General features: G+C 38.8%; 1 protein-coding gene across 1 annotated transcript in view; it reads right to left on the bottom strand.

Moving 5' to 3' along the window:
- Nucleotides 1–3,448: 3,448 nt before the first annotated feature.
- Nucleotides 3,449–21,559, bottom strand: part of LOC108708185 (H(+)/Cl(-) exchange transporter 4) — a 38,713-nt gene continuing 20,602 nt past the window's right edge. The window contains exons 5-12 of the mRNA XM_018246625.2: nt 19,338–19,460; nt 16,791–16,997; nt 16,630–16,710; nt 15,146–15,691; nt 12,822–13,008; nt 10,957–11,355; nt 6,264–6,480; nt 3,449–5,522 (exon numbers count right to left, since the gene is read on the bottom strand). Coding sequence (XP_018102114.1) covers nt 5,432–5,522; nt 6,264–6,480; nt 10,957–11,355; nt 12,822–13,008; nt 15,146–15,691; nt 16,630–16,710; nt 16,791–16,997; nt 19,338–19,460 — 1,851 coding nt within the window. The 3' untranslated portion in view covers nt 3,449–5,431. The remainder of the gene's footprint in view (nt 5,523–6,263; nt 6,481–10,956; nt 11,356–12,821; nt 13,009–15,145; nt 15,692–16,629; nt 16,711–16,790; nt 16,998–19,337; nt 19,461–21,559) is intronic.

Genomic DNA, 21,559 nt, shown 5'->3' with positions numbered 1-21,559 from the left:
GACCGGTAAAGCTTACACTCTTTCAGGGAAGCCCAGGAGGTTAAGGGGCCCAACATGACCCTAATTCATATAAAATATTGGTAAAGCAGGTCAACCTCTAGACATTTTGGGGGCATAAAAAATAGTTTGCTCTAGGCCCAGTAATATCTAGTTACTCCGCTGCTTGAAAAGTTATAAATAAAGGATCAGAGTCTGAAAATCTCATATATTATCTTTATTTAAAAATAGATTCCAAACATTTTCATTTTATATAATGTGTCAATATTCCCATGGCCTTCAACAAATATCCATTGTCATTGATTTACTTAATAAAGAAACAAATTATCATGAAATGTCAATGTTTATGCATATAACTCTATAAAGATGAAGTTGCTACATGAGCAAATGATCGGTATCAATACACTAGAGAATAACAAAGGCAAGTTATTAATTGAATGGGGTGCAGTGCACATTAATACAAAACTTAAATTATATATTATATATATTTTATTCAATCATTTTAACTTAAATAACTGTAATTTATTTACTTACAGATCAGTGATCTGGTGAAATTTTTTTATCACACAATATTATTCCTGAAAAATATATGTACAGAGTAAGTTTCCATAGATGCTTCCAGTGGTTTTGAAATTTGCAGGTATACAGAACTTTTCCAAACAGTTTGATTTGGCTGCTCTACACTGGTAAGTATAAACAATAATAATGTACTTTCTTTCTCAGCTAGTATATGTAACTGCTGTGGATATAAGAACAAAACCCTAGACCTTAAAACAACCTGTATTAAAACTTTCAGCTGACAACAAGTGAATGGGAAGCTATAGAATTAAAAGCTGCCTCCATGCAATTATTCCGCATTCGTTCTGTGTTCTGCAACAGGGAATAAAGTTGAAAAGGGACCAAGCCCTTTATATAAAACTTTAGAACAAATAAACAATGTCTATTGGTTTGGATACCAAAAATAGATAATCCACAAAAATGTTTAAATTGTACGGCTTTTGTATTGTGTTCCAATTTGAAATATTTAGAGAGACTTTGACCCTTTTCCTCACAAAAAGCATAGGCTGGAAAGGAGGTTTTGGAGGAATTAAGTAACCCGTCTTACAGATTTAGAATTTGAACATTCTTAAAGTAGTTTATAAAAAGTTGTAACCTATTTCTCTAGGATTGATGTCCAAAGTTAAAACAAAATAATGGGACTGTTATATTTTCCAGCAAACAATCTGCCTCCTATAATAGTCAATAAAGAATTCATTGCTGTAGTCATTAATGTTTTTATACTTAAATTCTGAAACCTCACATTTAATCCCTTGCATCCTCAGCTCACTTACCAATGCTTTTACAGATCCATGATTGGGATCAGATCTGCTCATTTGATGGGTTATCCAATTTGGCCAACAACAAACTACCCAGATCTGAATGACCTTATATTTTGATTCCTTTGTCAAGATCAAGATTAGCATAAAGAGACCCCTTGGATGCGGACCACATGAATGTGCGTGGGATTTTCTAATTTGCCCAATAGATATCTAGTGGATTTTTAGCCAGATATTGGTCATACACAGTCTAGCAAGCTGCTGACTCTAAAGGGTAGCTTTTATCAGGGTTGCAAACTTTTCTGGAAAAAAAATACCTGCTTTCCTATATTTTTATCTTTCTTCCATATTAAAGGGGTTGTTTACCTTAGAGTTAACTTGAGTATGATGTAGAGAGTGATATTCTGAGACAATTTGCAATTGGTTTTCATTTTTTAGTATTTGTGGTTTTTGGGTTATTTAGCTTTTTTATTCAGCAGCTCTCCAGTTTGCATCTCGTTGCTAGGATCCAAACTACCCTAGTGACCATACATTGATTTTAATAAGAGACTGGAATAGGAATAGGAGAGCCCTAACTAGAAAGATAAATAATAAAAAGTAGCAATAACAATAAATGTGTAGCCTTACAGAGAATTTGTTTTTTAGACAGGGTCAGTGTCCCTTATTTGAAAGCAGGAAAGAGTTAGAAGAAAAAGGTAAAGTAAATATTTCAAAAGCTATAACAAATAAGTGAAGAAGACCAATTGAAATTTGCTTAGAATTGACCATTTTATAACATACTAAAAGTTAACTTCTTTAAAGGGATACTGTCATGGGAAAAAAAAATTTTTTCAAAATGAATCAGTTAATAGTGCTGCTCCAGCAGAATTCTGCACTGAAATCCATTTCTCAAAAGAGCAAACAGATTTTTTTATATTCAATTTTGAAATCTGACATGGGGCTAGACATTTTGTCAATTTCCCAGCTGCCCCATGTCATGTGACTTGTGCTCTGATAAACTTCAATCACTCTTTACTGCTGTACTGCAAGTTGGAGTGATTATCACCCCCTCCCTTTTCCCCCCAGCAGCCAAACAAAAGAACAATGGGAAGGTAACCAGATAACAGCTCCCTAACACAAGATAACAGCTGCCTGGTAGATCTAAGAACAACACTCAATCGTAAAAACCCATGTCCCACTGAGACTCCTTCAGTTACATTGAGAAGGAGAAACAGCAGCCTGCCAAAAAGCATTACTCTCCTGAAGTGCAGGCACAAGTCACATGACATGGGGCAGCTGGGAAATTGACAAAATGTCTAGCCCCGTGTCAGATTTAAAAATTGAATATAAAAAAATCTGTTTGCTCTTTTGAGAAATGGATTTCAGTGCAGAATTCTGCTGGAGCAGCACTATTAACTGATTCATTTTGGAAAAAAAAAATTTTCCCATGACAGTATCCCTTTAATAACATCGGCATCAAGTAACATGTTTTACCGGCCAGACCGGTAAAATACTGACCAGGTGGCAATCGTGTATGTATGAATACCTTTACATGACACATCACTGAGACAAGTAACACAGATTTAGCATGTTTAGCAATTTAGCACTGTGAGAGAGTGTGTTCACTGTCAAGCGTGTTCTAAGCTACTATAAGGGTGCAGTATTTTTGATCTCAAAGAAAACAATTTAACAAAATGGCATGTATTAGAAATGAAGCAGCTTCCACATAATTGCAAAATTGCTTAATATGCTTTTAGAAAAGCTGAAAAACACTTTTAACTGTACAATATTCAGGCATCACAGCACTTTAACAAATTGTATCCTACCAACAGGAAATTTTGGTAGGAAGTAGAATTGTAATTATTTTCCCAATGTCTCTGAACCATGGTATTTACAGTGGAACCTCAATTTTACATCTCCCGATTTTAAGTTTCCCCTCATTTTACATTGTTGTTTTGTGGTCCCACCTATATATTATGCATAATACATTTACCTGGTTTAACATTTTCCTGGATTTTACACTATTTTTTTCTGGTCCCCTGAAAAACGTAAAATGGGGGTTCCACTGTACTTTCAAAATTCAAAGCCAGGCCTGAAGGTGCTAAGTGTGAGGCAGGCATATGGCTTAATTAAAGAACCCTATATAGTAAGACTAGTTACAATAAAGTGTTTTTAATATATGTAACTATATATACATACGGACCTGTTTATACACTTGACCAAAAAAGCAATTCAGCTGGCATAACACCCATTCCTGTAATAAAGTTTCCTTTCGGTAAATGCAGTAAAACTGAATCTTTCAGCATTTTTTTCAGCATTTTTTTGCTATCTGAAATACTGTGTGAGGATGATGCTTTGATAAGGTCTGCTCCTTACTTTAATTTTTATTTAAAATATGCCTGCCAAATACTTGACTAAGCATTGATAAGAGAAATGCAATATGGTAGGATGTAACAATGGGCATTACTGCTGTATTGGCTTATTTTAGGGTCAACCATGAGTTACACTGGCCTTTTTCTGTATTAAACAGCAGGAATCCATAATCTTATGTCATTCATACTTGTAAAGTAGAAAATCTTTTATAGACTGTGCAAAAACACATCAGTTCACAAAACCCTTTAACCCATTAGTCTGACCACATATAATAAACAATAACTGTATATGTATAGAACAGCAGCTTGGGTTGTATTCCCTCCATGACTCCCTAGCCTCTATATTTGTCCTTGTTAGAGTGCTCTTTGATCTAGAATGGTGCAATAATTCCCATGATACCAAGGGCGCAGTCCCACAACAACATACAATTAGGCATCCAACAGACTGGGTGCACCAGCCCTCCCCCGATTAATAGTATATTGTTGTTCTTTCTTCTGTTTCACTTCACATTATTCTTTGATTTTCACTTCTGTCTCACTCTTCTCTTTATTCTCTACGTATTGTCCCTTGCCATTCTTTGCTCTTGTTCCCTACTGCCGTTTTCGCCCTTCCACTCTTTCATCCCATCACCATATTTCTTCTCCTAAACCTTCAGTCTTTCTCCCCTTTCTTGCTTTTTCAACTAGCACATGTACATTCTCTCTTTAAGGTGCTTTACTTCTTTATAGTTTAGAAAAATCTGCAATTGTTGCATTCTCTGCTTCTTTGTCCATTACAGCACTATTTGCTTTTGACCTAAATTTATTCCCAAATTAATCTCTGCTACCCCTATTGGAGCATCTCCAAACAGCTGCACAGGGATTAGTTTAACTGGAAGGACCTTCCGTGCTGAACGTCCCACCATATGTGCAGTCCATGTGTATGTATTCACTGGTGGTCAAGGTTTTTGGGATCTCAGGATTAACAGCTGGGGTAGTATAGAGGCTTAAATAAAGTCAAACAAACAGATTAAGTTTATGCTAGTTTAGTTCAGACAAGATGCAGAGACTGCTCAATAACCTTAGCAATAGCTATGTCATCTGACCAGTCTTCCTATAGATAGGAATGCCCCTGATATAAATGTCCCAAAACCATTTCAATAAAATACATGTGCAGACCCAAGTAGCCATTCAGTCTAATGACAGGGCCACCTTATGCTCCTACATATACAGATTTACTGCTACATTCAGACATTTGTACATCATTCCCACTGCCCATAATCTTATAATGAGCACAGACATAAATGAAGCAGGATGATCAGAGATACTGGAGCGAAGTTTTTTCCATCTGTAGGTAAAACATATGCTATCCAGCAGGAGGGAAATTAACAAACTCCAAGTGATTATTTGTTGCAGAGATACTTCATCTCCGGAATGCATAGTTGATTTAAAACATACATTGTAATTAAATCGGGGCATAAACTTTAAAAAACATAAAGTTCCAGTGAACAATTACATTATCATGTAAGAATTAATCTGTTTAGTTTCAGAATGTTTATTTGAGTTGATAGTTCTCTTTTCAGTTTTTTTTTCTTCCAGTGAATTATGCCTGGATCTATGTAGGCCTATAAACAAACCCAGCAGCTTCTGATACATTTGCCTTTCTATTGCTTGCCTTAGTTAGTCGCCAATGATTTCTCCTTAGTGTATGTCACGTGATGGACGCAGGGTGGAATCCATTGAAGAACTTCCTGTCATTAATATTCCCTTACCAATATTCTTGCAGTCTTAGTTGAACATTATGGATTCAGGGTCTTGATTAGCCATTTGAGCCATGTGTCTTAAAACATCTTTTTTCGTTATAATACCCAAAAGTCTCCTGTGGGGAAAAGAATGTCATGTGAAGTCATCCTAGAGTATTTCATTTTACATTATATTGCCCTCATTTAAGCTCACATATTAAGGACAATGAGAAAGTTAGTTAAAGAGATTCAGATTTTTATGGGTTGATTTTTATTTCTAAATTACACTGTTTACATCAAATAATGCACTTTACCATATAAAATTGTATTCCCAAACCAACAAGTGCATTTATTTAGTTGTAGTATTGGTGTGTAGGCAGCTATCTCAGGTCATTTTGCCTGAACCTGTGCTTGCAGAAAGAGGCAGCATTTCACAACTGCTTTAAGAAAGGCTATTGTTTCTCCAACTCAGTGTAATTGAAGGAGTCGCAGTGGGACTTTTACTAGTGCTATTCTCTTATCTGCCAGGAAGCTGTTAACTTGTTACCTTTTCGCTGTTCTGCTTATTGGCTGCTGGGGGAGACGGAGAAGGTGATATCACTCCAACTAGCAGTGCAGCAGTTAATAGTGACTAAAGTCTATCAGAGTACAAGTCACATGACTGAGGACACCTGGGAAACTACCAACATATCTAGTCCCATGTCAGATTTTAAAAATTAAACAATGAGCATTGGCAGAGAATGGCACAAACCCAATGCCACTTTGTTAGGGTATTAATGGATTAATGATCAATAGACTACAGCACATGGAAGCACAGTACATAAGAATCTTCCTGAAGGTGCGTTAACCTTAGTGGATGTTCGGATAGTAGTACTTACCCACTGCGAGTAACGAGACATTGCCTTAGCCCAAGTTTTCGGAAAATGTCTACTACTGTTTCCATAGGTGTGTGGTCAGTCACAGTGAAGGGACTTAGATTAAGGATGCGACGCAGTTTCAGTGGATTGGGACTGTTAGCAGGAAGCTCTGGAGGATCCTCAGTGAAATATACAATAGAATTGCTTACCACCCCATCTTGGCATTGTCTAGCATTCTCTGAAAACCAAAACCAGACATTAATAGACATATTATAAATAGTAGTCATTCTGCAAGCAACTGCATGGTAACAGGTAGGCATATTGTTAACTAAATAAAGTCTACTGTGATTTCCTTTTCTAAAATTCCATAAAACTGGGGTTTTAAATGATCGTGTTATGAACGCCACAAAAAACAGCATAGGAGAATATTATAAGGCTGTAGCTGAAGTGAATTTATTACTATTCAAAAAGATTATTAAAGAGAGCCAGCTTAGCATATGATTCTAGCTTGTGATAGATGTGCTCGACAAGGCATGAAAATTGGCCTTTTTTCAGCTTTTTTTGAGTCATATATTAGAAATGCGGCAGATGTTCAAGATGAAACCCAGCAGATCAAATAATATTTTTAATGAATGTCAATAATACAGCAGTGTCTGGATTCAACTAATAATTTCAGCATTTAAATAGACGAGCTGAATATCTCTACATTTATTACGCGCTTAAGGTTTCTACAGCTATATGCAGAGAACAATACATTGAATAATGTAGGTTAACACTGACAATAAAAGCAATGAACTGTATAATGAAGTCTTGCAATATAATCACAGCAACATTTTGTTATTTACAGTGAAGTCAGAACCTACTGTCTTGTTCCCAGTAATTTTAGGTTAGGGGCAGTCGTAATGGCAAAAGGAATGTGGTTTCTTAAAAAGGCATAAGCAAGATGGATCAGGGGCATATCTGTGTGCATGCCATGGGTGGATTTAGGGGCATGGCAAGGTGTTGACGTGTATAAAATAGAATGTACTATGAAGCATAGAAATAAATGTGCTGTGAGCTATTACCCACTTTGGTCACAGACCATAACTGCTTCCTCTTGTAACCAACTGAACCACAACTTAACACAATCCAAATGGGCAACCATTATGGTGCTGCTCTGTGCAATTTCATCCAAGAACACAGATAATAGAGAATAAGTTATTCTAAACTAAAGGCCCTGAGAATTAGGCCACACACCCAAATACCTGAGACGTTGGTTAAACCCTGACACTGCCCAGGTGCTGCAAGAGACAGCAAAAGAAAGAGGTATTGTGCAGCATAGATTTGTTGTAAAGCAAATAATTACCACTTCAAAAAATTATAAATTTAATTTTTTAGGAGACAAAAATGTTAAACTGTTTTCTGCCTGCGGATACTTGGAGTCTTCTCTTGCGTATGAATAATAATTTATGGATCAAGTAGCAAAAACATTATTTAAAAATAACAAGCTACCACATATTTTCCAGAGTGCAATTGGTATTAATTAGTCACTGTTTCTTGGCCTGGATATCAAAAATCCCATATTGATCCTTTCAGTATTTGAACATACTCTGTGAAGAATAAGCACTCTGTAAATTGCTTAAAGGTAAATTCTACTTAAAATACAACTTGCTTTATATGAGCTAGTTATAGCAATCTCATCTATATAACTCATCTATGTAACTGGAAATGCAAACAATACTGATTGTTTTGCATGAAAGCAAACGATTTATGAAAAAGGGTTCATGTTTACACAAATCAGTGATGCAATTTTTCAGTTATTCGCCTTTAAATTAACTTTTAGTATGATTGCTATTTTGAGACAATTTATAATTGGGTTTTCATTTTTTTTTTTTTTGTGGTTTTGAAGTCTTTAAGCCATTTGTTCACAAGCTCTCCAGTTTTGAATTTAAGCTATTTGGGTCTTGTTTACTGTAGCACCCAGGCAGTGGTTTGAATGAGAGACAGGAATATGAATAGGAGAGGTCAATAAAGGTGTAAACTCATACAGCAATAGTTTCTGGTAGCCAGGGTCAGTGATCTCCATTTAAAGGGGTGGTTCAACCTGTAGGTTGAAAATATTTCGCCAACCAAAGGTGCGGGCTAATAGAGCCCTCAATTCGGTTCGGGGCAACAGAAGTTTTTTTTAAAAAAAAAATGCTCCCTGCCAGCGCTAGGACACCTGCACCAGGATGAAGCTCCCCGTTTGAGCGGCCATGTTGGGACACATGCATGCGCATAATGAGCAAATGCCGCCATTTGAACATTATGCACATACGCCACAACATGGCCGCTCACACCAAAAGCTCCCTACTGGTGCACCCTTTGGTTGGGAAAATATTTTCACCCAACAGGTGCCCTTTAAGTTAACTTTTAGTATGTTATAGACTTTAGCAACTTTTCAATTGGTTATCATAATTTATTTTTTTTTTATAGTTTTTAAACTATTTACCTTCTACTTCTGACTCTTTCCAGCTTTCAAATGGGGAGTCACTGACCCCATCTAAAAACAAACTCTTTAAAGGAATTGTTCAGTGTAAAAATAAATACTGGGTAAATAAATAGGCTGTGCAAAATAAAAAATGTTTCTAATATAGTTAGTTAGGCAAAAATGTAATGTATAAAGGCTGGAGTGACTGGATGTCTAGCATAATAGCCAGAATACTACTTCCTGCTTTTCAGCTCTCTTGCTATACACTGACTGGTTACCAGGCAGCAACCAATCAGAGACTTTAGGGGGGGACACATGGGTCATATCTGTTGCTTTTGAATCTGAGCTGAATGCTGAGGATCAATTGCAAACTCACTGAAAAGAAATGTACCATGTGGCCCCCCTTCAAGTCACTGACTAGCTCAGAGTTATAGACCTGAAAAGCAGGAAGTAGTGTTCTGGTTATTATATTAGACATCCAGTAACTCCAGCCTTTAAACATTACATTTTTGGCTAACTAAATATTTAAGAAACATTTTTTATTTTGCACAGCCTATTTACACAGTTTTTATTTTCACACTGAACTGTTCCTTTAAGGCTACACATTTATTGCTATTGCTACTTTTTATTACTCATCTTTCTATCAAGGCCCTTTCCTGTTCATATTCCAGTCTCTTATTCAAACCAATGCTTATTCAAATCAATGCATGCAGGAAAATTTGGACCCTAGCAACCAGATTGCTGAAATTGCAAACTGGAGATCTGCTGAATAAAAAGCTAAATAACTCAAAAAGCACAAATAAAAAAATGAAAACCAGTTCCATATTGTCTCAGAATATCACTCCAAATATCATGCTAAAAGTTAACTCAAAGATGAACAACCCTTATAAAATGTGGAAAGGTGTGGAAGAGGAAAACTATGAAAAATAAACAATGAAGAACAATTTCTAGGAATAGAACATTCTATAACATACTAAAAGCTAACTTAAGGTTGACCACCCCATTATCGTTTCAGTGTTTATTGTGTACTGTAGGTTGCAAGACTGGCATAATTTATTCATACCCCTTATACCCCTAGAAAACTCATTGGTAATAGAATGTGATATATATATATATATATATATATATATATATATATATATATATATATATCACATTCTATTACCAATGAGTTTTCTAGGGGTATAAGGGGTATGAATAAATTATGCCAGTCTTGCAACCTACAGTACACAATAAACACTGAAATATTATATATATATATATATATATATATATATATATATATATATATATATATATATATATATATATATATATATATATATCCTGGTTCAGCCTAGATATTAATCTGTTTTTAAAGGCATCATCTGTAAGCCTTCCATTATACATGCATAATAGAACTCCCCATATGACAAATGCATTATTCAGGGGATATGTTGTTTTTTTTTTAAAACATGGGTAAAAAACTGGTGATTCCTACATCAAATAAGAAAGAGATGGCAAGTCTGTATTGCCCTATGTCTATCTCGTTCCTTGGTCTGATATAACCTGATGTAAACAGTGCACTTTCCAAAGCAATTCCTTTTCACTGACCAGTAGTGAGGGAGGTTATTATATATTACTATTACCACATATTACCCTGCATTTTACAGAGACTGTTCTCCATTGGCGTCAGTCTGTAGACAGTGGAACATACAATCTTTGGTCTGTATCACATTCACTCAACTTACTGGGGACATTTTCCTCAAAAGGCTATTAATCTGCCTGAATGTGTGGGAGGAAATCCATACAAACACAAGGAGAACTTCTTGCAGATAGTGTCCTGGTCAGAATTGAAATGAGCAGTTCTATTATTGTGTTACTTTATTATGAACCATTACTACATTATTACTCTCCATTTTGGCCCCATACCACTGCAGACTGACTCAGGTTTGGCCTATCTGAAAAAAGTTGCACCACCAAGCACCATGTCATACTGCTTCAATCACTAGAGAGATAACATTCTGTAACAATTATGTTATCGAATGTTGTGCATATAGTTTAGTAGTCACACTCCCTATATGCTGTATATACACAGGATACACAGGCTATAAAAATACTGCTAGTGTGGTGTAACACGAGTAAAACAGCACTTACACTGTTAAATGTTTATATGTCATGTGCAGTCCTTGAACTTGTGCGTCATCAAACAATAGTTTTGAGACATAAACACACTTAGAAATGAAGTGGAAAGTTCCACAAAGGTAAAGCCATAATCAGACTTACTGATTGCAATGATAAGTTCTCTCCTTTGAGCGAAGCCAATTAAACGCTCGGAATCTCTGGACACCACAACAGGAAATCCGTTATAATCTGTGTCTTTGATTAAGGTCTCCATATCCTCTACTGTCATACTGTCCTGGGTAAGAACAGAGAGGGAGGGCTCCCCTCGGCGAGGCCTCATTACATCCATTGCAAGTGTTCTGTGGGTGAACTCATCCTTGACATCCAGGAATGGATAACCATTTAAATGAATGTGTGCCTCATAAATGCCTTCTTTCCCAAATGCATCTGCAACCCATTTGCTCGTTACAGCTGCTGCCATCAACGGCACAATGTACTCTAGGCCACCAGTCAACTCAAACATTATAACTACTAGGGAAACTGTCATTCTTGTAACTCCTCCTGTAGGGAAAAAAAAGAGAGTCTTCATCATTAGTTTTATGGGATTTGTAGTTTTTCTGTTCATGGCAGTAGTGAATTAGAGACCACTCTCAATATTCGACCTACTCTTCAGTCTGCCACTGCTCATCCCAAATGAAGAAATATATTAGTGTGCATGTTTGTAGACTTTTTGATGGCATGGTGTCTTGCCACCTTTTAGTAGATATATCCCATAGACACTTGATATGATTAATATGGTTCAGTTGCCATGTTAAAGGGATACTGTCATGGGAAAAAAATGTTTTTCAAAATGAATAATTTAATAGTGCTGCTCCAGCAGAATTCTGCACTGAAACCCATTTCTCAAAAGAGCAAACAGATTTTTTTGTATTCAATTTTGAAATCGGACATGGGGCTAGACATTTTGTCAATTTCCCAGCTGCCCCTGGTCATGTGACTTTTGCCTGCACTTTAGGAGAGAAATGCTTTCTGGCAGGCTGCTGTTTTTCCTTCTCAATGTAATTGAATATGTCTCAGTGATACATGGGTTTTTACTATTGAGTGTTGTTCATAGATCTACCAGGCAGCTGCTATCTTGTGTTAGGGAGCTGTTATCTGGTTACCTTCCCATTGTTCTTTTGTTTGGCTGCTGGGGGGGGGGAAGGGAGGGGGTGATATCACGCCAACTTGCAGTACAGCAGTAAAAAGTGATTGAAGTTTATCAGAGCACAAGTCACATGACTTGGGGCAGCTGGGAAATTGACAATATGTCTAGCCCCATGTCAGATTTCAAAAATTGAATATAAAAAAATCTGTTTGCTCTTTTGAGAAATGGATTTCAGTGCAGAATTCTGCTGGAGCAGCACTATTAACCGATTCATTTTGAAAATAAATAGAAAAAGAATAGATCACAGAGGGGAGAGGACTTGTATCCAGCTTAATGTAACAAAAAACAGAGTTTGATATGAATAAAAATATTGTTATGAATTGGCAGTGGGAAACTATAAGCAGGCAAGAGACAGATCGAGAATTAATTTTACACTGCCTGTGCTTGTTTACACATTCTGCAATAAAACATGTATAGTACAGAGTAAAGCTGGCCATAGAAGCAAAGATCCGATCGTACGAATTGAGGATTTGTATGATTTTCGGACCATGTGTGGAGAGTCCCGACATTTTTCTTCCGACGGAGATCGGTCGTTTGGTCGATCGGACAGGTTAAAAAATTTCTGTCGGCTGCCGATAATATCTCTGTGTGTATTGCCGATCTTACGATTTTCAGTGGGAGACTGTCGCTAGCTTTTGTCAGACATAACTTTCGTACGATTGCTGTCAGGGGCAGAACATTGGCTGATCTATACTTTTCTACTTTATTTGATCTGAATGGTTAGTGGCAGGTCGGGAGATGGCAAAGTCAGATCGTTTGAGGATTCTAACTATCAGATCTTTGCATTTATGGCCAGCTTAAGCCAAGTTTTTCACAGTACCTAGACAGGCTGCTGCTCCCACCATAGCATAGAGCCCAGGAGTCACACAGTCTGCTCCGGGTCTGCACCAGTTCCTGAAAATGATCCAGTCATGGTGATGGTAGGCCAGCTGCTCTACACCCACTCCTACAATCCGGCCAGCTATGGCCCCCACTGCTATGCTGGGAATAAACAGGCCAGAAGGTATCTAAAAAACAAAAGAGAAATCAAATAAATATTTATAGCGCTGGAGAATTCTTTCTAAAGCATGCAATTTCTATCAAGCGTGCAAAACACAATACCATTTTCTTTTCATGAGTAGCAGTGGCCCTGGCATTCAAAAGAAAATTATAAACGGTGCTCTGTGACATATGCGGTGGCAGGATACTAGTGCTATAGACTTTCATTCCTAAACAAAGATTTACATACAGTCTGGCAGGGACTGCACAAATGCAATCAGCCAATTATTATTGGTTATCATACTATTGATACAGAAATCCCTTTGTTGTTACATGATATTTCCCATCTTGATGCCTTTTGCATGTTTAATCCTAAATGCATGGTTTTGTCTGTTATATTGCAATGCCAGGCTCCCCTGAATAATGACAAGCTAACATAATAAATGACATGTAATTTTAGAACACAATTAACCCAGATCCCAAGTCAAAAATGAAATGCTTTAACGTTCTACAAATCACATATATTTTTATAAAGAATTATTGTCACTGAAAACTTGTCATAGATGCCTTTAGATTCCTAAACATCTAAATAAATGATATGTCTCTGGCAAACAGTTGATAGATAAACATTCATTGCATGCATATAGAATGCCCTTTAATTGGAGTAATTTCACATGGCTACTTTAGCAGTCAGAATGTACAATCTCCGGTATAAGCCATGTACCGTACTTAAAGGGGTCATTCACCTTTGAGTTAAATTTTAGTATGATGTAGAGAGTGATATTCTGAGACAATTTGCAATTGGTTTTCATTTTTTATTATTTGTGGTTTTTGAGTTATTTAGCATTTTATTTGGCAGCTCTCCAGTTTGCAGTTTCAGGTTTCAAACTGGTAGCTAGGGTCCAAATTACCCTAGCAACCATGCATTGATATGAATAAGAGACTGAAATATGAAAAGGAGAGGCCTGGATAGAAATATGAATAATACAAAGTTTAAAAGATGTGACCCCCCTATTTGAAAGCTGTAATTTAAAAAAACTATAAAAAAAAAAAAATTAATTATGAAGACCAATTGAAAAGTTTCTTTGAAATAGTCATTCTAGAACAAACTAGAAGTTACCTTAAAGGCGAACCACCCCTTTGAGAAAGCTTTATGGTGCCCCCAGTAATCATGTTTTTATTTCTTAGCAAGACATATCCATACTATTCTTTTCTCTGCAATATGTTGCCAAAAAACAATATGTTGTAAAAAAAAAAAATGCAGAATAGGAAAGGGCTAACACATTAGAGCAGGTACAGTATGACATGTCAATACATATAATTAGATATTACTGGGCCCCAGACTCTGGTTATGTTTTACAAATATATATATAAAAATTCCATCTCAACTTGGGCCGAACAGGGGTAATGCATTCACTTTTAGGCTGAATGCAGAAAATCTAGTTGCCGTAGACTGATATTTTCAACACATAATGCACATATTGCTAAATAAAAATACATTGTAATCGTTAAACATGCAAATTCCTTAAGGACATCTTGGGAAGAAGGATTTGTGTAATTAAGAAATGACCCCATTAAATTCCTTAGGCTTATGGCACACAGGGTTCTTTCTCTGTTTGCCAGTGTGTTTGAGCCAGCAGAGAAGAACCTGTCACCACTCACCGTCTATTTATATGAATGGGAAACGCCTGGAAACACCAGTGCTGGATGGTTGGGAACAAGTACAAATTACTGTTTTATTATTACAGAGAAATAGGAAATGATTTTTAAAACATTTGATTTATATGATTAAAAGGTCTATGGGAGATGACCATCCCATAATTAGGAGCTTTCTGGATTATGGGTTTCTGGATAACGGATCCCATACCTGTACTGTCACACTTGATAAAGGGTATGGGAAGCCCAAAATGGAGAGTAAATAGATTGCACTTACAGAAGTATTTAGTCATAGGTTAGGTTAAACTCAGTCTGCCATTGGCTGCTTCCACACACTCATATATACCCTAATTTTATTTCCTTGTATCTATTTTGCAAGTAATCTGCACAGACATTCCTCTCTCTAAATGCTGAGACAGTAACCACAACTTTATGGATCCAGAATGGCATAGAAAATAATATAAAGATCATATAATGTAAAAGTATTCATTTATTAAGCGTTTGTCTTACCTTCATACCAAATGTAAATATTGTAATAACTATTTTAAATATCAGAGCCAGGGCCAGTTGCCACATTGCCGTATAAACACCAGCACCCGCCTGACGGTCTGGAATATCATCTACAGGTCTGGTCATGTTGGGATCATTAATGTAATCACAGAGCTGGGAAGATTCCAGTGCCCCGCAGTCATTGAAAAGCTCTGAGATGAGCTCACTTGTGCTTCTTCTAGTATATGGATTTGGGTAGGCCAATAAAGCTGTGATCGCAGTGACCACAATAACTTCCAGCACTGGGTATTTACCCAGTTTAGTGGTTTTACGCCTTCTGCACCACGCAATATTACAGCGAATAAAAAGTGTTCCCCACAGGCCCCCGAAGACACCGAGGAGGATGAATGGAAAAAGTTCCGCCATGTACCAAGGAGTATGGTATTCCACATAAAACAGAACAAGACGGCTGTTTCCAAATGGGTTGATTGATCGGAGCGTAAATGCAGCCACCAAGGCAGCAAAGAATGAACGCCAAAGTGTTTTCAGTGGAAAGTAATAACTAACCTGTAAATAAAAAGAAACAATTGTGCTCCTTTAATTAGATAATCATAAACGAGAACGAACATTTGTCTTTCTAATATAATATGACACAGTTACGACAATGCGGATCTGAATCTGAATGAGCATTTCTCAATTTTTGAGAACTTAAAGGTGGCTTAACTTTTACCTCTTTGTTATGAAGCAGGCCTGGACTGTGGGTTCTGGCAAATGCCAGAGGGGCTGCTGTAAGTTGCCATAGAGAATCACTGTATATTGGGCTGGTGGGAGGCTGTTTCGGCTGCTGTGTGGCCTGTTTGGGCCTCTGTGTACCTGAATCTCAGTCCAGGTCTGTTATGAAGCCAAGTCTCCCTAAATCTTCACTTTTGTCCACCCATGTTGCAGCCCTTGCCCTACATTAAACCAAAGCTTAAGGCTTGTAGAAACTGGTTACGCCTTATCAGTCCCAACAAGATTCCAATGCTATATGCCAAGGGTGTGCCTAGCTAATGGCTCAACGCTGCAATACATTTTACATTTAATGCTATGTTGTAATTATGAGAACATTTTAACTTACTTTTAACCCAATGAAAAGAATCTATTAAAGTGGTCACATTTGTATGTGAGCCCCCAGCAAAGTCAGCACAAATATAGTCAACACTTATAAAATATACTAGGGATGCACCGAATCAAGGATTGGTTCGGCCGAATCCTTGTATGTAGCCAAACCAAATCATAATCTGCATATGTAATTTAGGAGCGGGAAGGGAAATCACGTGACTTTTCCACTCAAAACAAGGAAGTATAACATTCTTTTTCCACTTTTTCTTTTCCAGCCTCTAATTTGCATATGCAAATTAGGATTTGGTTCGGTATTTGGCAGAATCTTTCACAAAGGATTCGGGGATTTGACTGAATCCCAAATAGTTGATTCGTTGCATCCCTAAAATATAACATTCTTGTACCTCTTCCAGACTGAAAAGAACACCGCCAATTGGAGCCCCAAAGGCAACAGAGACTCCTACAGCAGCAGCCGCTGAGAGCACCTGTAGAAAAAACACAATGTACTAAGCAAAACATTTTGGAAAATGAAAGATAATTTTGGAAATTCCTTAATTTAACTTACTTCTCGTCTCTTTGCCTCATTCTTGCTGTATTTGGAAAATAAACTGCTGAATAAGTTGCCACAGCAACATGCCACATGAACAGAAGGTCCTTCTTTTCCAAGACTCAGGCCTGATGACACTACTAGTACCAATGTTACTGTTTTTATCAGTAGGGTCCATTTTCCCAGGTATCCTCTTATTATGAATCCACTGAGAATAGTTTTTATCTAGAAGGGAAAAAAAATGAGGAGCAGCATTATATTTTGTAATTAGGACAGCTTTGTACAAAGCAAGATGGCTGACGGTGGCGGTCGTTCCACATGACCAGGTCTTAGGGGCAAATTCACTAAGCGCCGAAGCGCCTAACGCTAGCGTCAATTCGCTAGCGTTGGTCATTTTCATTACTTCGCAAATTCACTAACGAACGCTGGCGTAAATTCACTAGTGTTACTTCGCACCCTTATGCCTGGCGAAAACGGACGTACGTGTAACTACGCAAATCCACTAACGCGCGCATTGTACTGAACGCTACCTTTTACGCCAGACTTCCTTCACCACCTCAGACCAGGCGAAGCGCAATAGAGTAGATAGGGATTGCTTCAAAAAAAGTTCACAACGCTGGCGTTTTTCTATATTATGGGTGATAGGCTGAAAAAGATCGAAAAAAATTTTGGGGCTCCCCTCCTTCCCCCCTACATTCCCTAACTCATGGCAACTTAACTATATATACAGTGGGCACATGTGTAGAGCAAAAAAAATTTTATTTGATGTTTTGAAGGTTTCCCAGGCATTTGTAGTGATTGTACGTATTCCTCCATTGAAATTTGAATTTGGCGCCATATGCAAATTAACCATCGCTAGCGTAACTTCGCTTCGCTTAGCGAATCAACGCTAGCGCAACTTCACGCTACCCCTGAGCGCAACTTCGTATTTTAGTGAATTTGCGGAGCGCTGGCGAAACTACGCCTGGTGAAGTGTGGCGAAGTGCCTTAGTGAATTTGCCCCTTAGTATTTTGGCCATATACGTGATCTGGATTTTTGTATATGCAAATTAGGATTCAGAATCAGTTCAGCCAGGCACAAGGATTCGCCCGAATCCAAATCCTGCTGATAAAGGTCGAATCCCAAACCCAATCCTGGATTTGGTGCATCCCTTAATAATATAGTACTATAGTTCAATTTTCTTCAAACCAGGTGTATACAGTATAGATACCAATACAGTATTATTAATCAAATGAAGCACTGTAATTTCTGCAAGCAAAAAGATGTATAAATATAAATATGAAATGCAAATATGATCCTACTTAATGTACCAATGAGTGATGGTTAATTTATGCTTGTCATTTACGTGACAATATCTAAAGCCACAATAAATATGTCTATATATTATGCTTTGTAAGATTCTTTTTGGGAGAGTTTTAGCCACATTTCCCATATTCTAGAGCAGAGTTTTGAAATAGTGGAAGACAATTATTCATCCCCAAATATGAAATGATTACCTATATTAAATCAGGTTAATATACCTTATAAGGAAGGGTTTTAGTTGAAAAGAATTATCAAGATAATGACATGGCATCTGATGTACATTGGGAAAACGTGACCCAGTGCAACAAACCAAAGATCACAAGCTGTAGACTGATCAAAGGACATTGCAGATAGATTGTTATGAATTACAGCAATGGATCAAATCAGAGGCGATGTAGTATTTTATATTTGGTACATGATTTGATAGCTTGAAAAAGAAACACCTACGCTTTTCCATGGTCTGTAGATTAAATGTGAAATTAATGCCTTAAAGAATTTTCTCAGAATGCCTGTAGTAGTTGTCAGGAATATTTATCTTTTCAGAACCGAAATAACTTATTATGACAAAAAGCAGGCCCTAAGTAGGCCATAACAAATGCAGTATTTTTATTCAGTTTGACTAGTGTGACAGGATGAGGTGCCAGAGGGAGATGGTGTAGGTTTCTTCTACTGGCTCTTCTAACTTCTCTCTTTAAACATTCACCTCAAACAGTAATTTATATCTGTACACATGCTCTTATCTCGTGTTATTCTAGTGTAAAGGTGGCCATACACGGGCCGATAAAAGCTGCCGACAGACCGAGTCGGCAGCTTATTGGCCCGTGTATGGGGGCCCCCGACGGGCTTCCCCGATCGAGATCTGGCCGAAAGTCGGCCAGATCTCGATCGGATGGGGTTAAAATCCCGTCGGATCGCGGCCGCATCTGTTCGTTGATGCGGTCCCGCGATCCGACCGCCCGTTTGCGAACGTGAAGGATCTGATCGTTGGGCCCTAGGGCCCACGATCGGATCAGCCCGATATTGCCCACCTCAAGGTGGGCATATCGGAGGGAGATCCGCTCGTTTGGCGACATCGCCAAACGAGCGGATCTATCCGTGTATGGCCACCTTTAGGCCCATAAATCTACACTTTGGCCCTGTGCAACCTAACAGTATACCATGCCACCCTTTTTAAATTACAGTTGTTTTTGTCTGGAGAATATTTGACAATATATTTTCTATAAAAAACAACAATTGCATGCATTATAAATATAAATTCCTACCTCTGGTATTCCAGATCCACATGCGTAAGGAGCAAAGACTCTGACCAAAGAAACTGCCAGAAAGGCAAATAACAACGCCCACATAATGTATAGAAAATAATTCAAAATGTAGGCACTGCCACCCTAAAACAGATAAAATGGTCACATTAGAATATTTAGTAGAAAAACTCAGATGTTAAAAAAAATACTGAAAATAATTATTATTTTATCTAACAATTCTTTTATTGAGCAATTAGTTATTTAGTTGACATATCAAATAAAGTCTGTGTTACTTATGTTAACAAAATTTCCGCATTTTAATTAAATAACCAATTAACAAAACAATTGGTGTCTTTGTTTTCTCAGTTCGTCCCAGAAAGCAGTGCAAACAGTAACATGCCATACCCATACCATTTGGTACATTATTACATATTAATTAAAATTTACATTACAGCAGTGGTTGTCACCCATAATTCCCTACTGTGGAGGGGTTGAGCAGGTTTCTGTTGTGTAAGGCTACTTGACTGATCTAGGGTGACCCCACTGGATCGTCCATAGTGTAATGGAATCTACCTCAGGTCGTCAAGATGGCGTCCAAGATGGCGTCCAAGATGGCGACCACCTGCCTCACCACATGGCTCCTGCTGGGCACAGGTCTATGACCTCACCTTCTTTCCACTCCAGGATTGGTCGTCGGCGACGGAACGGACGCCGGCGTCAGAATCGGGCGCCGGCGTCGAGACGTCAGCGTGAGGACGCTGGCGTCTGCGTCTGACGCAAGCGCGTCAAAATTTGGCGCCAACCCAGAGACTATTTAAACCTACTTCCCCTTCCAGTCCTTGCCCAACTATAGGTTCCTGCTACTGAGTTCCTGGGTGTTATTATCTATATTTGATTCTTGTGTACCGATTCCTGCCTGTTCTTCGATTCTGCTTGTCTTCTGCCTGGTCTGACCTATTTGCCTGTATTTTGACGATTCTTTGGATAAACCCTCTTGTACCTCGAACCTGGTCTGGTCTCCTCTTTGGTCTACACTATTACTGTGCCTTCGGGCCCGTTACAGTATAGTTGGGCCATGGACCCTTCGGAGGAGACTCCAGCTCCACCTGATGTCGGTGGCGCTATCCGCGGTCTGGCTTCCCGCATGCAGTCATACGAAGCCCAGCAGTCACACTTCGGTCAGGCTCTTGAAGCTATCCTGGACAAACTGTCGGCATTGTCACCTGTGGCCCCGGTCCCTGTGGCCGTTCCTGCAAGCCCACTTCAGCCTTCGGAACCTCGCATTCCTGCGCCTCCCCTCTACAGCGGCGATCCTGATGCATGCAGAGGTTTCATCAACCAGTGCGAGATCCAGTTCACCCTGCTGCCAGATCAGTTTGTATCCGAACGAGCTAAAGTGGGGTACATGATTACTCGCCTGCAGGGGAAGGCTTTGGAGTGGGCATCACCTCTGTGGGAGAAGGGGGACCCTTTGATTGACAACGCCAGTGCCTTCATCCGTGAACTTCGGGTCGTCTTTGATGCCCCTGGTCGAGCTATGGCATCCTCTGCTCGTCTGTTCCAGATCCAACAAGGCACTCGCTCTGTTCCAGAGTACGCTATTGAGTTCCGCACCCTAGTTGCGGAGACCACCTGGAACAATGATGGGTACCATGCCGCCTTCTACAACGGCCTAGCCATGCGGATCAAAAACGACTTGGTCTCCCGGGAAATTCCTTCTCGGTGGGAGGATCTGGTGGCGTTGGCTATAAAGGTTGACACCCGGCAGAGGGAATTTCAACTCGAGCTCGACAGAGAGCGTTCGAAGAAGTATCCCCGGTTCCAATCCACCCTGGCTCCTCGCTTCCAGAGACCCCTACTCTTCAATCCGGCTTCTGCTTTTCCCTCTCCTACTCCTGCGGTTTCTGCTTCCTCTGCTCCATCTACTGAGGAACCCATGCAGATCGGACGGGCTCGTCTTTCCGAACAGGAGAAGTTACGGAGAAGGGCTGCCGGCCTATGCCTGTATTGTGGGGGCAAATCGCACTTCGCCCATGAGTGTCCTGTGAAGCCGGGAAACGCCAGCACCTAGGTAGGTTTGGGGAGACCTATCTGGGTGGTGTTTGTCATTCTCCCCAACCCTCTACTCAACGCTTCCTTCTTCCAGTACAGATCCAATTCAGTTCCCAGAAGATCCCAGTGCAAGCTTTCCTGGACTCTGGTGCTGCCGGAAATTTCATGGACAGAGTTTTTGCTGCTCGTCA

Source organism: Xenopus laevis, chromosome 2L, assembly GCF_017654675.1.
Source record: "Xenopus laevis strain J_2021 chromosome 2L, Xenopus_laevis_v10.1, whole genome shotgun sequence".
Lineage (NCBI taxonomy): Eukaryota > Metazoa > Chordata > Amphibia > Anura > Pipidae > Xenopus > Xenopus laevis.
This window is presented reverse-complemented; position numbering and strand designations above follow the sequence as displayed.